Genomic DNA, 17,776 nt, shown 5'->3' with positions numbered 1-17,776 from the left:
CCAGATATTGAGAAACTGGTCCTTACGGCAGTTTTCACGATTGCCTGCTAAAAATTGATGACCGATATGCTTTATCGACTTTACATCGATTGCCTGTTATAAGTAGGTGAGCGAAAAATTCGCCAGCTAGTCAACGCAACGGTTATCTTTAACAGGCAGTCTAGAAAACGGCCTTTAAAATTCAGTTTGTTTTTTCAAATACTCTTTCCGCACTCCTCTTACTACTTTTAAATGATCTCTCAGCATGTCTTAAAATCAACATTCGTTACCATATGTCATTTCGATGAAAGACTCTGAATCAAATAGAACTTTTCAAAAAATCTTAATTTTCATAGGAATATACTGATATTCAATTTTGACATATTCTTTAATAATCATATTTATGCATGTACGTTTTGTTCAATATTACCTCTAACAGTACTAGCAATTATTTGTGGTTTATAGTTGCCCAAAAAGATTACTGATCAAAGAAAAGATATAAGGAGGGGTAATAAAGAAGTGTCCCTTAAAATAAGGAACACATTATAGAACAACCTGTGTTTTCGGCATTTCATCAAATCGTTACTTATTAAAAAATGGTTAAATAAACAATTGGATATTCATTTTGAAAGTCTTCTACTAAAGAGCATTACAATTCCGACTTAACTGTTTTTGGACCACCCTAATGCACATACATATGTACCATCAGCGATATATATACATACATACATATATAGTACTTATTACCTTATTTTCATTCATTCATGCATTATACTTACCATTTTCCATTCATTGCTTTCCAGATATGTGCAAATTGCAAAAACGAGGTTAAAATACGACTCATGTGCGTTTTTTCGTTCTCTGTGTGGATTAAATATTGAAATCGTTTTATTGAGGAAGTTTCACATTAACATACTTAAATATGGATGAGTTTCCCGTTGTGCATATACCAGAAGATGATGTGCTCGAGGAGGAGGAGTTTGGTAAGTGCAAGTATTTCTATGTTCGAATAACAAATAGGTAATGTTAAATTTTTTTTTTAGAAGGCTATACGCATTTGGGTTAGCAACAGAATTGGTATCTGGCCAGGATTTTATAAAGGGGAGTAGGGAATGAGTGATGACTAATGACTTATGACTAGCTTATAACTAATGACAAATAACTAGTGAATAATGACAAGTGGCTTATAAGTAATGACTAACGACTAATAACTGAAGGCTAATGACTTAGCGAATGATTATAATTTTTTATAAATGTCCTTTAAAAAATTAGGAAAAACATAAATTTATTACTAAAAACTAAAAAATGTTGTCGAACTCAAGCCAAGAACTCTGACTACGTTAGCAAGAAATTCTCCACATAACTGCGATTTGTCACTTTTGCGTAATCGATTGGTAAATTCAATGATTTATTGCCTTATTTGCTCATATTTGCAAATGTTTTTAAACAGGAACATTTAGCACCCGTTTTTTGTATATAGAAATAATTGCACTCTATGCTATTTTGCTTTTGGCAGAAATGTGGTTATTTAATGCGTCAATTTAATTTATTGTTGGTTAATTGCATATTGAGAAACAAAAGTAAGCGTGTGTGCCGCTCTATTTGATGTTTTATTATAGCATTTTAAAATTAAATTAAATCCTTTTCATATTAGGCGAAACTTTATTCAAATTAATTGAAGCTATTTGCAGATTCAGTGAAACTTTATTTAAGTTAAAATTAATTAATTTCCAAATTAGTTTAAACATTATTAATTTACATATTATACACAAAAATTTTACTCAGCTTGACAACAATAATTACATTGTGGTAGAAGTTATTGCTGCTCTTGATTGTAGTTGGATTTTATATATGAAAAAAAGTGGATAAAAGCAACAAAAGTTTAAGTGGCGAAGTTAGCTCAGTGGGTAGACCATTGGCTTTGTGATTCGCGGTCGCTGGTTCATATTTCAGTTAACGCGGTTGAAGAAGTCTGATGAGGAGATCATCACTTGTAATCTAACGAAAAGCCCACATTTTTTAAGTTTTCGCACAGGCTGCAACCCCTTCGAAAAATAAGACCTTACTGAAAATCTGAAGTCGAAGCCTTTTCATTTGGCACCTAATGTTTATTTTTTTAAATTGAATGAACTTTGCAAATCTTAAGTCATTAACAAAAAATACCCTCCCGAATTATATATACATAATTTTTAAATAGGTGGCAACCCCTCTTAAACAAAAAATAAAAACTTATTTCACATGCAGAGACCATATCCGTTCACTGGGTACCTCAGTTTTTGGTCCAACAAGCGGTGAATATCTTTTATTTTAAATTTTTAAAAAGTGGCAACCCTACTCAAAATGTAATCCATTATTGAATATCCTAAATGCCGAGCCCCCTTATTTGACACCTCATTTCTTGTAATCCAACGAACAGTGCGGATGTAATAATATTTTAGACAGCTGGCAACCCTATAGTAGCTTAAGCTACTAAAGATGATATTCCTATCGATACAGATTATACTTAAAAAATCTCGTTTAGTGAGATTAGCGTGTTCAAAGAATCTCGCCTTTCTTTTAAACTATGTATAGAAGATTGTAATTTTTAAATAGGTGGCAACCCTACTAAAAAAATAAGAGTTTTTGTACAGGCGAAGGCCATTTCATTTGATATCTCATTTTGTAATCCAACGAGCGGCGAAAATCTTTTTACTTTTTATTAGGTGGCAACCCTACTCAGAAAAATAGTCCATTATTGCACATCTAGAAGCCAAGGCTTTACGTTTGACTGAGACGGCGCAGAACTGATGGCTAAGCTTATTATGATTGTATATAGTAATTTTATCAAAAAAGTTTAAACATTTGTGATTTTCTAGAGGCCCATCCGATGGTCCGATGTTTGTAAGTACCAGAAAGAGAAGAGATAGACCCATTAAAATTTATACTTAAATGATCAGAACGTCGAGCTGAGTCGATTTAACTATGTCCGTCTCTCTGTCTGTCCGTCTGTCTGTCTGTTTCTATGCGTCTAGTCTCTCAGTTTTCGAGATATCCGGATGAAATTTAGTAGGTGGGTGTATTTTTATAATTAATTAATCATTTGTCGGAACCGGAAGAATCGGATCACTATAGCATATAGCTCCCATACTACTGATTGTTCAGATATGTGATTTTTCGTTATAACTTCTTCATTTATGCAGCTAGAAACATGAAATTTTGCAATACTTGCACCCATTACACTGTGAGACAAATGGTAGGGGTCAGTGATCGGGAAGGGTTCAAACTACCGGGGAAAGTTATATCGGTAAAAAAAAAGTTACACGTGTCCCGGCGTTTCGCTGGGCCACGTCTAGGAATCGAGATATATATGTATATAACTATCATATAGGGGAAATTGTCCCTTTGGTGGTCTTTTTTTGACAAAACTCGAGAACCACTCGTCCGATTTTGCTCAAACAAATTTAAAAAAATTAAAAGTTTTAAAAAAACTTAATATTTTAGGAAAAAAATATTTTTTCTTCATACATTTATTTTTACCGGCAAAACTGTTGATTATATAGAAAATCGTTATATGAACAGATTAAAGGAGTTGTAATTTTTAATTTTTTTTTGTTTGAGTAAAATCGGACTAGTGGTTCTCGAGTTATGTCAAAAAAGACCACCAAAGGTGACAATTTCCCCTATATGATATTTATATATATATCTCGATTCCTAGACGTGACCCAGCGAAACGCCGGGACACGTATAACTTGTTTTTGACCGATATAACATTTCCCTTTGGTTTCATCCCATCCCGATTTTGACTGGCGCATAGTGTTATCAACAAGAAAACTTAGTGTGAAAATTACAAAGATCGGGTCACTAGAACTTATAGCTTCCATACAACTGATTTTTCAGATATAGGATTTTTCGTTCCTCCATTTATGCAGCTAGAAACATGAAATTTCACACTATTTTCACTCAATAACAGAAAGTTTACAGTAAAATTAACAAAGATCGGGTCACTATAACCTATATATTGCCTCCATACAACTGATTGTTCAGATATGGGGTTTTACTGTAAAACTCCTTATTTGGACAGATAAAATCGATAAATTTCTTAAGCTATTTTATAAATAATAATACAAAGGCTACTGAGAAAATCGTCAAAATATATGCCGTATAAGCTTTATCTCTTACACCACTGATTGTTTAGATACCAGTTTTTGCGATATATCTCCTTTATGTAGGAAGCTAACCCCACTAAATTGTATTACCGGTTTACATACCGATCACACAGCAGTTAAAATCACTTCGATGGGTGCTATATAAGGTATATCTTCCATACCTCTGATTGTTTAGATATAATTTTTTATATATTTATGTATCTCCTATATCTATGTTTGCTGTGAATATATAATTTTTTTCAAATGCAGTAATCTGTTAAAGTAAAATTTTCATATGTTTACGAAAGGTATGAAGCCGTCGGCATAGCCGAAGACAGCGCTGCTCTTACTTGCTCGGTGTCAGTTCGTTCCCAGTTACCATCAGCCAGTCAAACTACTAACTCGCGTTGCATCCGACCCTTCAAGTTTTTGGCTACTTTCCTTAACGCACAGAGGCGCACCACGCACCTTTGCTGCAATTAAGCTGTCGAATGCACGTAAATTGCGCTTGAAGCACAATTATCCCGTCTATTACAACGTGATCAATTTGGTTTTTCGTTCTTGGAACAGAGGACCAAAAGAATTTGTGGATATTTTGATGTTGTGCCTGATATTAATATTAACTCTCATATCGATGAGTCAATCTCCGTTTTCAAAATTATTGACATAAAGGTTGAATTACCCGACTAAAGAATCAAATATGGCTACCTTGTCTATCATGGAATTGAATTGAAAAGTGCGATTTCATTTCGATTTGATCTCGATGTCCCCTTCCCTCCGCCGTAGTGCGCGCACAAATGAATCTAAAGTGCTAAAGTATAGCAATACACTCTCTGATGGCGGTGAACTAGGAGACAAGATGTGTCGTAATTTCCGCCTAACCACAAATGCCTAACCACCAAATTTGGGCGCGGTCTAGTGGCATATCAATTGCATTTCTTGTACTGCGGTGATGTAAGCTCTGTTATATGATTAATGACCTAGCGAGCTAAATACAGCGATACAGAAAATATCCTACCAACTAAATAGGTTGCTGAATGAATTCATATGTGATTTGAATGGCTAATGGCCTTATGTCAGTGTTTGTAACTGGCGATGTGATCGTAATATATATCTACTAAATAGTAAATGAACTGTGTTTTTTTTTCTCTTTTAATGAAAGATGCCACTGAAATAATGGAATAGCACGTGTCGTAACCTGCTGTAGTTAACAGATTTTTAAATTGCTAACTTCCAGGAAAACTTCAAAATTCTGATCGATTACATTTACATTTCACATGAACATACATCCATAATTAAAATACAAAACGCAATCGCATGCTGATTTTATTTTTCATTCTTTTCAGAACGTCTTTACTCCGCACCACTCGAAATTATCATCCTCCTTTCCATTTTCTATGGTAGCATAAGTATTTTAGCTGTCATTGGCAACTCGCTGGTTATATGGGTGGTGATTACAACGAGACAAATGCGTACCGTTACCAATACATATATAGCGAATTTAGCCGTTGCCGACGTAATCATTGGACTTTTCTGTATTCCATTTCAGGTACGTATTTACACTAAGCTGAGACATTAATAAACACATAGCTTATATGGATAGTGTATGTACACTAGGGTGGTCCACAAATGTAAAGTCGGAATTTTAATTTTGTTCTATTTCAAAAAAATATGCTCGAATTTTTTATTTTGAAATTAACTAACATTTAGAGGTCGCTCAAAGCGCTCAAAGTTTTCCCATTTTTATATGAGAAAAGAAAAAAATAACTTTTCCCAGAAATGTTATGGAATTCTTGAAAATCAATATTTTCGGAAGACTGTTTTTTTTCAAAAGACTTCAAGGAATAGAACCAAAGTTGCTTATTTTGCGATTGCTTAATACTAATGATTTTTAATGGGTCCCTTCATTGAATTTTTTTTGGGGGTTTTTGGGGGACCTATAAAAAATATTTACTAACAAAAATGGTTAAATAAACAATTGTTTATTTTTACTGGAAGTCTCCTGAAGAGAAATAGTGTTTTCCAATCGAAAAATACTAATTTTCAAGAATTCAATACCATTTTACAAAAAGTCGTTTTCCCCCATATAAAATACATAGAAAACTTTGAGCGACCTCTAAACATTTTTTGATTTAAAATTAATAAAGGGGTATATTTTTCGGTACGGAATCATCCGAGGGGACGAAGACATAAAAATTCCGACTTTACTTTTTCACATGCATTTTTCACACCCTCGGGCACGTGTAGGTAAATATGGTTAATTTGTAGGTATGTCGGATGTGGCTGTGTTGTTTCCAAGGTGGAAAAATATTGAAGAAAAACCTTACCTTATTTTCGAACGTGAGTTAATATAAAAAAGCTCAAATACGCACGCTTTATTGTGTGTATGCCCGAATTTATGTAAGCGAATATACATACATACATACATACATGCTATTTATTGCCCAAAAACCTGTTACATTTTTTCCAACTTAGTTCTGCAATAAAACGCCTGAGGTTGAAACATAATATTTATAGTAAAGCATTAACTATAATATTTATGAAAGGTGTAATAATAGCTTCTGATTGATGGTAAAATGTAGTTACATTTGGCAGGACACACATTAGATGATTCAAATTTATGTTGCTATTTGTATATATACATATACATACAAACGAACTTATATTTGATGGTTAGTTAAAACAACTTAACATTTTTAAATTAAATATGGACAATTGAGTAGTAAATAAAAAAAAATCAAGCGTTCAGGCTTTTCCACGTTTTTAATCTTAACTCGACTTTAATTGTTTAAACTTGTTGGCTCAGTTACATATACATATAGCTTAGACACACTTGCGCTCAGCTGATTAAGTTAAGTAAAATGTTGACCAGTTTTGGCTATTTTTCTGAAAACTTCGAAGTAGCCATTTTTATGGACGAGTCAAAAATGGATTGTGGCGTAGGGGCGGACATTTTTTCAACCGACCTCCAAATCGAAGAGTGTATTCGACTACCGAATTCAGCCAGTGTTTTTTAGGCAGAGGTCTTTGTCATCAAAAGGTGGCTAATAGCAGGTGCAAAGACCGACAATCCTGTGGGGTCTGCAGGAGTCTGTAGTGCAAAACGCACCGCATTTCTCATAACACTGAACAGGAGCGATTTATCTCGATTAATTACCGTTTACACAGGGAACTGGGCCATGGGAATCCGTGCTGCAAGACTAGTGCTCGAACACAACACTTCGTGTCGTAGCTGTAATTCGCGAGATGCAGAAGAGAGGGTGGAGCAAATGCTCTGTAATTTGCCAGCACTATGTAGTACTAGAATCAGGCTTCTAGGCGAACTCTGCTGCTGCGGCTGAACAAACATAAGTTATATTAACCCACTGCAACTTCTTAAGTTCTTGAACTCCACATGCTGGATTTAAGAGACTTCTGCTGCTTTCTTTTCAGGTTAAATTGCAAGTAGCGTTAATTGGAGTTACTTAACCAACCAACCAACCGAGATCAGTTAAAGGTTTTGTACAAAAAAAAAAAATACCAAAAATTTAAAAACAAATGAGCGATATATGTATGTGTGTATCAAACACACAGAGGCCAAATCAATACAAGTTTTTTTTGGAAAAAATTATTTCAGCCCTCTAACCATTAGGAAATGAATAAGAGATACTTTTTTAATATCTTAATAAATTTTTTTTTCTTGGATTTTGTTATTTGTGGCCTTATAACAATTATATTCAAAAATTTTTATTAAGCTTGAGTCTGTTTTTTTAATGAAAAACTATTGTGGAAAAGCAACAACAATTTGAAAAAATGGTAGAAGTGATAGCTATTTCGGAAATCACCACATTTCCTCATTAGACTTCTTCAGCGGGATTCGAACCGACGACCCCAGCTGAGTCAGCCAGTGTTTATTAAAAAAAAAAAATTACTTTAATTTAGAGGAGTGTGTATTTTAATTTGCCACAATTTCAGTTGCCCATTTAAAAAGCTAGAACGACAAATTACTCTTTGTAGAAAAAAATTTAGTATGTATGCAGTTTTGTAGCAAATTTTTTCTTAAAAGCGTAAGTAAAAAGTGAAATACGGATATCAGCGAAAAAAATAAAACTAAACAAATAAAAGCCCGCATTGCTCAACAATGTACACTGAGAAAAAAATCAACCATAAATTGGTTAATATATTTAACTAAATTCAAACTTGAAAATGAACCAAAGTGATTTTCGGTTAATATTGGCAATGCCTTGGTTGATATTTTCAACAATGAATTGGTAATATTAATCACATATGTGATTACGTTAAACAAATTTTTGGTTGCCGATTTTTTTGTTAGAATGCGCTTATGTTCTTCTGCACTTCACAGATGCTTTTTCAGAATCCGGAGCTACAAAACCAAAGTTAGGCAATAACTGCAAATATCTCTGCACACTTAGCCCGTAGCCGTTCTGTCATTTTGCCCTCAAATTTTGAACTTGAATAAACTTTCTTCGCCGTTTGATTGCGTTATGCACTTCACAGATGCTTTTTCGTAACTAAGAACAAAAAAAAGACAAAACCAAAAATTAAATTTCGATCTGGCATCTCTAGTCGGAAGTGATTTTTTATAGATATCTGGAAAATCTTAGGGTAAAGAAGAATTTTAAACGCCGTGACTTAAACTAACAGACAATTTTTACACAAAACTGTTTTTATCCAATCATTAAATATATAAATTTAGATAGAAAATTCATAAAAATGGAAAATTTTTATGAAAATGTCCCTCTATAAAGCACTTTAAATGCAATTTTGAAAGTTTTAACCGTTTACTTCAGAAATCTGTGTAATTAATTGAAACACTCTCTCACATACATATATGATGAATCTTATCAGTACAACAATGCAACTTGAAACATTTTGTTTATAAATTTCCATTTTCAGTTTCAAGCTGCTCTTCTACAACGCTGGAATTTACCTTGGTTTATGTGCGGCTTTTGTCCCTTCGTTCAAACATTGAGTGTAAATGTGTCCGTGTTTACTTTGACGGCCATTGCGATCGATCGACATCGCGCGATCATCAATCCTTTGAGGTAAGATAATTTTCATAAGAGAGTATACAAATTTAAATATTTTCAAGATGTGTATATAGGGTAGTATATACTACAAAAATATAAAAATAACAACCATTCATAGCATATGTATCTACTACATGCATTACTGCTTTCGAGCTGAAAATGCAATTACATACAAACAAAACTCAATTTACTAAAGTCTTTGAGAATACATACTTACAGCCCCATATAAATATTTATTGCTCATACGTAGAGTCATACTAGTATTTGGCATCCATTTGCGTGCATGCTGTATTTGATACACTTGTTAAGAGAGCATTAAATTGTAATTTGAGAATGTGCACTGGTGGTTTGTGATGCAGTGAAACTTTATGCAAACAAAAACTGAGTATAACAAGTTTCTTTGATTTGCTTATAGGTACATACATATGTATGTAGTTACTATACAGCAATTTGAAATAGACAAATGAACATGAAAAGTTAATAAACAATTCGTGAAAGCAATTGAAATGAGTAAAAGCCAAATAGATACAAAAATATCAATCACCTTTGACTGCGCAAAGACTACATAATTTGAATCTAATTTTCGATGAAAAATTTATTTTAAATAAATATTGCTTTGTTGGTGTTTGTACATTAGAGAGGTCCAATTGTTAAAGTGCGAATTTCAATGCTATACAGTATATTTTGCTTAGCTGCACATCCTTCTTTGCACGAAAAACTTGTGCACTTAACCAAAAAAGGCACTTAAGCGAATTTTCTTTACTACGTCAATGAGGAAGGTATCCGAATCCCTATGAAACCAAATAATCGAGAAGCACTTACTACGTAGAAATTACTGCAAGCGAAATTTTTACCGAATGGTATCTAATGATCTATATAACTACATAAATTTATAGCCATTTTCGTTGTTCTGCGAGATGAGCAAAATAAATAAAAAGTTGTAAAATTAGGTAATTGTAGGGCCAGTGCAGGTAAACGTAATACTTTCTTTGATAATTGATACTAGTCGCACGATTTTTAAGGCAGGTATCGCCAATGAGTAGGTATGTTAAATGCATCTATCGGAGCCGTTTCCTTATAAATGTTAAAAATAATGCCTCTGATGCGCATTTTGGGGTAGGTATCTTAAATGTGCACTTAAGCATGGAGGCAGCAAAGCAAAATATACTGTGTATCGAAAAAATATACTCCTGTTCTTTTTCGAAATCAAAAAATACTTAGGGTTCGGTCAAAGCGCTAAAATTTTCTAAGTATTTTATATCGGAAAAATTATTTACATAAAATGTTGCGTGAATAAAGAAAAAATTACAAAATGCTTTCCTTTTTCTTTCTGATTTAGAAGAAAGTATGTTTAGTGAAAATAATCTTCAATTTACCACCAACGGTTTTCATTCCGATAGTTTGCGAAATTTTTGTATGAATATATACAAATTTAAAACTCACAAGCACTTAGTAGTCTTTAAAAAATATGTATGTTTATACATATGTATGTAGCTTTCATACTTCCATTAAATATTTTCATTTTCCACCTCCACAGAGCACGTCCCTCCAAACTATTTTCGAAATTCATTATACTTGGAATTTGGCTGGTGGCGCTCTTTTTCGCCACCCCCTCTGGCATTGCCTTTCGTGTTGAGTTGATGTACGAGCGCTACAGGGGTAAGTAGATGTATGTATGTACATGTATGTATGTATGTGTGCTTATTACTTTCTCGTGTACTCGTATGTATATAGGCACAAAGTCTTGTTTCCCCTACCTTCTGATATTTAATAATCCATTTTTTTGCTCCTTTTTGTTTTGTCTATTTTCTCCAACTTTTTGTTGAATGCGCCCAAATAAGAGGACAATGTCATCTACAATGTTACTCGCCCCTTCTGTATGAATGTCAATCTTTCGGATGAACAGTTGAGAGTTTATCGCTATGTGCTGGTGGTTGTACAATATTTGGTGCCATTCTGCGTTATAGCATTCGTGTACGTACAGATGGCGCTTAAGCTGTGGCTTACAAGAACGCCGGGAAATGCGGAGGATACGCGTGACATGGCATTAATGCGAAATAAGAAGAAAGTAAGTACAAGAATAATTAATGTGCCGAAATGTCTATGGCTTCTATTAGATACATACATACATATGTATGTGCAGATGTATGTATGTATGAACATAAGGGTGCCTCACGAAAAAACCAGCTGCTTCCGCAAGTGACACATTAAATTTGGCGAATTTATGCTGCCTGCCACTTGATTCATTCGGGGTTGCGCGTTGGTGACGATATCTTTAGAAATCGTGCTATGTATGATTTAAAATTTTTTTTTTAGCTGAATATCCGCGGTGTTAGACAAATGATCTTACTTTATAATCGATTTGAATAAAATTAAAGTTATCAATACGCTAAATTATAATTGGGGTTTTTTTTTAGTAAAAATTCTATTCATTTCCATGGAAATTCGCTCATATCTCAGTATTTTCAACGCCTGCCAGCTTCTTAGCGACGCTGAGCTCAATCGAAATATTTGATTTGGAGTTAAAAAATTCATGACGTTTTCGTATGGAGCGTGAGGCAGTCTAATGTTAACACAGTGACTCAAACAAGTGACCACGTGTTGATTTTTTAACTTAATTTCTTTTTGTTATTTTTTTATAAAAATTTTGTTAAAGCTTTAAAAAAATTCTTATAAATAAAAGTGTCAAACTTTATACACAATTTAGGAAAATTCATCAAAATTCTAAATTTTTTAATCTGATTCTTTAGAACATTTCTGGGTCTGCAGTTTTGTTGCCCATAAAATTTTAGTGTGATAATGTGCAAATTTTAGTGGCTAAAAAATTGCGTTGATTTTTAATATTTGTTTTTTTTTTGCTAACGGATTTTTGCACTTTTTTCAATATAAGCATGAATTTCTTATGAAATAAAATGCCGGAAACCGTTCGCAACAAAATTTTAAAGAATCAACGCCAGTGTTTGAAAATTGCACTCCTTATATAAAAAAAAAAACAGAAAAAGTTATCACAAAAAAAAAAATATTATTAAAAACTAACGCGATTTTCAGCCGATTGAAAATGTGCAATTAGACTAATGGCGTTTTGGTTTGAAAAAAAGTGTTCCCTTTCATTGCCCGGTTCTTAGTATTTGTACTCAGAGTGTAGAAAAGAAAACACCATAAAATTGTATGAGCTATAAAACTGCATACGCAGAAATGTTCTTGAAATGTTCAGATTAAAAAGTTTGAAATTTTGATGAACATTTTTTGAATTTTCCTAAATATTACACAAAATTTTAAACCTTTATTTATATGGTTTTTGTTAAACCTTGGACAATATTTTTATAGAAAAATATTCAAAACAAATAATTTTTCAGCAAAAAACAAAACCGACTTCAATTCCCATATAAAAATTTAAGATTATAATTAATCTCTTCATGATCCAATGGCTGGGTTTAGACCAAATTGGAATGGGGCCACCTGTGAGGTACATAAAAAATAAAATATTTTCCTAAGAGTTGATAACCATCCTCCTTTTTTAAAATAATCAACACGTGGTCACTTGTTTGAGTCACTGTATGTATTTGCATTTGCATGAACTTGCTGCCTACTTGTTTTGCTGTGAGCGCAAATTTAATCTCTAATTAAGCTGTCTCGTGCACAGTGCTTACATGTATGTACATTAGGGTGGCCCTTAAAAAATATTAACAACTAAATTTTGTATGAGGCAACCTTTTATTTTGTTCTACGTACTACACGAAAACATCTACGAATAAAAATTTAATTAGGTGTTTGAAAAATGTTTATTTTTTTAAACGAGAAAATTCGACAAAATTTTGTCTTGAAATCTGATGAATTTTACATATAATTGAAACTTTTTCATATAAATTGTTCAACTGCTCAGTTATAGTTGGTCAAAGCAAATTTTTGGCTAATTTTTGCGTTGTTTTTAGAAAATGAAAATTTTTTAACTCCCTGGTAGCGACTCATAAAAATTTGTTAAAAATTGTGTACTATTCGCGGATGTCTTTACTTTGCGCATAAAATGAAATAAAGTGGTGTCCCATGATGCTGATAGTTTAAGGAACACTTTAATGCACATACACACTTACATATACATACATACAAAAGTGTGTGTATATGTACATACATTCGATTATAACCGAAGGAACATTTGCAAATGATCACTGTTTGCTTAATTAAATTATTTGGTTTGGGTTTATTTCATAATTATGTTCAGATTCTTATAGATACGGCGGCATATAGAATAACCAAACCAGAATATTCAGTGCTTATATACTCAGCACATCTGTGCTTGACTTTCACATTAGATGCATAAATGCATAGATATTAAGTATTTGTATATTTGATTTTCATGTGCATTTCATTTGGCAGGTCATAAAAATGTTGATTGTCGTTGTGATTGTATTCGGCATTTGCTGGCTGCCGCTACAAGTTTACAATATGCTATATGTGACCATACCGGAAATCAACGAATATCACTTCATCAGCATAATTTGGTTCTGCTGTGATTGGCTGGCGATGAGCAACAGTTGCTACAATCCTTTCATCTATGGCATATATAATGTGAGTACTACACAAACTAATAGTATTTAAATTTATTTTGGTTGCAACTTATGCGCCTGTGAAGTAGTTTATAGACTGTAAGACTATAGTATAAGAGAAAGTAAAATTTGATTTACTGCACGCAAAAGGCCGTGAAATTTCAGTTATCTTGGAAAAGGGCCATGGTGTTTTTTTCTAACGTAATCCATTGCCATTTAATGATTTCAATCAAATTCAGCAAAATTTTCTCCACCATTACTTAGCGAGTTATTTTGTAGAATATTTTAACTCCATAATTTCAACCAGAAGACATCGTTCTGCCACTTTTGTTGAAAAAAATTTCAATGTGAAAATTCCTGCGACGTTTCATGATAAAGTACTATGCCTACTCTTTAAGTTCATCAGAATTATATTTTTTGTAGTTAATAAGCTAGAATAGGAAGGACTGCTCTGCGACAAAGAAACCAGGTGGCATTTCCAATTGGCATCAGTAGCCACACAAAAGAAATGGCTGGTATACTTTATTGCACTCGACCTGAATCACTTAGGCGATTACAGCGCCAATCAAGAAGAAGAGGAGGTAGATTTCAAAAAAGAGCTTGAAAGGAAAGACACTACAATATAATAGTGGAGCAAGCTACACTCGATGCCGGAAAAGCGATGGAGTGAAGGTGGCCAGCGATAGCGTTGGGCTTGTGGAAAGCTTTCGACACCGTCGGCCAATTCACGCTACTAGAGAATATTCCTACCACAGAGAATGAAACGGTGGACAGCAAATTACCTATGTGGTGGACAGTTGTCAGTAATGTTTCGAGATCCGATTTTGAAGGTAAGAATAATTAAGCTAGGTTTCACAACATCTCCTCACTATTGGTCAATTTACAAATTCCGAAGCATAATTTGGTCTCAGGGGATACGCTAGAAGGTGCTCTTTGTTGGCGTCGATAAATTATATTGATGACGTGTGTTTGAACTATATATGGCGACCTGTGTTTAAAAGTCGTTAATAGATAATAAAATGGACCAAGTTAACCTATAAATAGTAATCAACCTCCACGGAAAGTTTTAATGGTTACAAAAGTAACATTGCATAGCATTGCTATTCTCCTCCGTTCACACAACTGCAGTTGTAAATAAAGGCAAGAGCGTTGATCTTCTTCTTATTTGGCTTTACAACCATTTGTCGTTCCGGGCCGGAACCTAACAACATCTCCAATAGCCTCTCTGTTGTGCGGAATTTGCGCCAGTTGCTCATCCCGAGTGCAAACAGGTCCTTCTGCACTTGGTCCTTCCATTTTGTTCGTTGGCGCACTTGCTTTCGTTGCCCACCCATAGCTGCGGAGTCGAAAAATCATGTCACCGGAGCGTCATCATCCATGCGTACAACATATCTAAGCCAACGAAATCGCTGTATTTTTATGCGCTTAACTATGTCCATGTCGTTAAAGAGCTCATCTTTACTTATACCCGTCGTCCACGTGAATAGGGCCGTAGATCTTGTGTGGAATAGTTCTCTCGAAAGCACCCAAAGCCTTCTCTTCTTCCACGTTTCTGCGCTATATAGAGGAACGGGCATGACGAGAGACTTGTAGACTGTAATTTTTGTTCTTCGAGAGAGGACTCTGTTTTTAAGTGGTAACCGAGCTCGAAGTATCACATGTTGGCAACAGTTCTTCTTCGCTTGATCTCCAGGCTGACGGTGTTAGTGGTGTTTATGCTGGATGCTAGGAAGACAAAGTCCTTCACTACTTCAAAGTTATAGCTGCCAACAGTGAAGTGTGTTTCTAAACGCGTCGACTCTTTATATGTTGCCAGGTGGTAGTACTTTATCTTGCCTTCATTCACAGCTAGACCAGCCTCTGTAGCTTAGTTTTCTAAACTGGAAAATGATGCGTATACGTCTCTTTGTTTCAGACCGACTATGTCGATATCATCTGCATACGCCAGCAATATCTTTATTTTGCTATATATGGCGTCGCTCAGATTGGCATCTTTTCAGCCTTATATTAAAAAATTGCATTAAAAAGGTCTTCATATCACCAGCGAATAGTGGAACGCAGTTAAGCAAACGAAGTTACAGACTTGTAAAGCCTTCTGATGTCGTCTCAACCCTATATACATATCGAAGCCTCAACACTCCTCCATACTTTTTTGTTAGGCAAGTAGTTTCTGATTGTTTGCTATCGCAGGGAGCAGCCGAACACATTTACTGGAAGCAGAACAACTTTTTAGGAACTTCAGAAGCCATCTTTATGAAATCATGGACAATATCCATACCTATATCGCACAACCACCAGAGCCGAAGCTGAACAGACAAGCCATCAGCGATATTTATCCAGAGTAAATCAAGACCTCAACCAACTCTCATTCCATGTTTGGCGTCAACGGAGTTCAACTATTCGTTGACGTAGAACGTCAACTAAGGTCTACACACTGGATCAGGCTACGTTCATATTTACCAAGAACCTATCCCTCACGATATCAACGACCTCATCCCTTTCCCCTCCCCCCATTTAACTTACGTGCCTTCCATTCGGTCCGATACTATAGAAGCAGGATATATTTATTTCGAGCTTACCTTTACTTGAGTTTGATAGCAACGTTTGGCAGACTAGCTGAAAAACTGAATTTAATATTGTGCATTCAAAAATTCATAATAAATAACGTCACCGCGTGGTCTTTTATTAACTTGCAGCACTGATATCGTTGTCAACATTAAGTTGATTGACATTTACGTTAGGCGCATTTTATTTGACGAGAAATTTAAGCCATTAGCTTATTTTGTATGGATGACTTCGACAATATAGTTATGTTGGCTAAGTCTTACATACAAAATAAGCTAACAGCTTAAATTCCTCGTTAAATAAAACACGCCTTTCAATGAAATGCTTAGTTTAATCGCCCAGTGCCATAAGCAAAATACAATGCGACTGGCTTGCTGATACGATGTATATATCACGATAATACTTACATAGTAGCTATTTAGCGAGCTAACAGGAATGCCACCATTTTCACATGTTGTGGCTTCAGTGACCTTGTGTGTATGAGTGCAGAGTCTCATAGCTTTGATGTGTAACCAGTGACTGATAGCAGTAGTTTTTCTTCAGTTTTCAGTAGGAAATATTTCTGGGCGGATGACACATACATTCCCATGACAGCCATTTCTACGTAATGCAACGTTTCGTGTTTTACCCGAAAAGGGGTAGTTGTTTGGGCGATGTAATTCCGTTCAGATTGGCGAGCCCTTGCAATCGTTGTTCGTATCTGTAGAAACTCCTTCCAGCAGGGTTCCTTCGTATCACTTTTATTCAGACTGGCATTGGGCTCAACACCGAACCACTGTTACTGCTGCATTTACCCGATAAGATACTTCCCAAGAACTGTTCTATTTAGCTGTAGGTCACACAGGGAATAGACCACACGGTGTATGGTCCCTTATAGCTCAAGACTCGACGGCTGCTCACAACTCACGCAAGAAGCCCGTACGGCTCCACAGGGCTCTCTTGAGTAACAAAACTTCCGCCTTTCCGCCTTTCCAACTTTCTTCCCCTTCCTCTACCTCACATGAGCACTAACCTAAAGCTATTGGTACCTCAACGTCTGTTCGTGTCTCAGACCTGGAGTGAACAAGTGATTACCTCGCATTTTGTTAGTTCTGCTACTGCAATGGACGCCCGAGACTCTGTTAACCCCTGACCATCAGGCAACGACTCCTACGACGGCATGCTCAAGAAGACAACAAGGTAAACAACATCACTTATGTATTACCTCCGGATTGTGACAAGCCCCTACGGCGGCCAAACTACAATGAATAGAGTAACATCGCTGATATAACCGTCTTTATATGTCGGCATGGAATGTATTGATACACGTGATCCAAGAAACAAACTTGTTTTCAACAGGATTGAGTTGCGTCGCACACACTATGTTCCGTCAAGATCACCATCGAGACAATAGTACCGGATTAGCATTCACCACAAACCACGCCGTGTTCTATCATCTTGGAATGTCACGGTTTTGATATCCAGCCGGGCGATGTCGAGCTCGAAATATTTAACGAACATACATTAGGGTGCCCATCAAAAATGTTTTTTTTTT

At 35.0% G+C, this 17,776-nt stretch overlaps 1 protein-coding gene across 1 annotated transcript in view; it reads left to right on the top strand.

The window, feature by feature from the left end:
• Positions 1-901: 901 nt before the first annotated feature.
• The window catches only part of LOC118746382, a 35,067-nt gene continuing 18,192 nt past the window's right edge, over positions 902-17,776 (top strand). Inside the window, exons 1-6 of the mRNA XM_036480237.1 lie at positions 902-962; positions 5,450-5,652; positions 9,000-9,148; positions 10,671-10,792; positions 10,975-11,201; positions 13,508-13,721. Of these exons, the coding sequence (XP_036336130.1) occupies positions 902-962; positions 5,450-5,652; positions 9,000-9,148; positions 10,671-10,792; positions 10,975-11,201; positions 13,508-13,721 (976 nt within the window). The remainder of the gene's footprint in view (positions 963-5,449; positions 5,653-8,999; positions 9,149-10,670; positions 10,793-10,974; positions 11,202-13,507; positions 13,722-17,776) is intronic.

This window comes from Rhagoletis pomonella, unplaced genomic scaffold, assembly GCF_013731165.1.
Source record: "Rhagoletis pomonella isolate Grant_MI unplaced genomic scaffold, Rhpom_1.0 Rhpom_scaffold_00010, whole genome shotgun sequence".
Lineage (NCBI taxonomy): Eukaryota > Metazoa > Arthropoda > Insecta > Diptera > Tephritidae > Rhagoletis > Rhagoletis pomonella.
The sequence above is the reverse complement of the archived record's forward strand: the minus strand, read 5'-3'. Positions and strand labels throughout refer to the sequence as shown.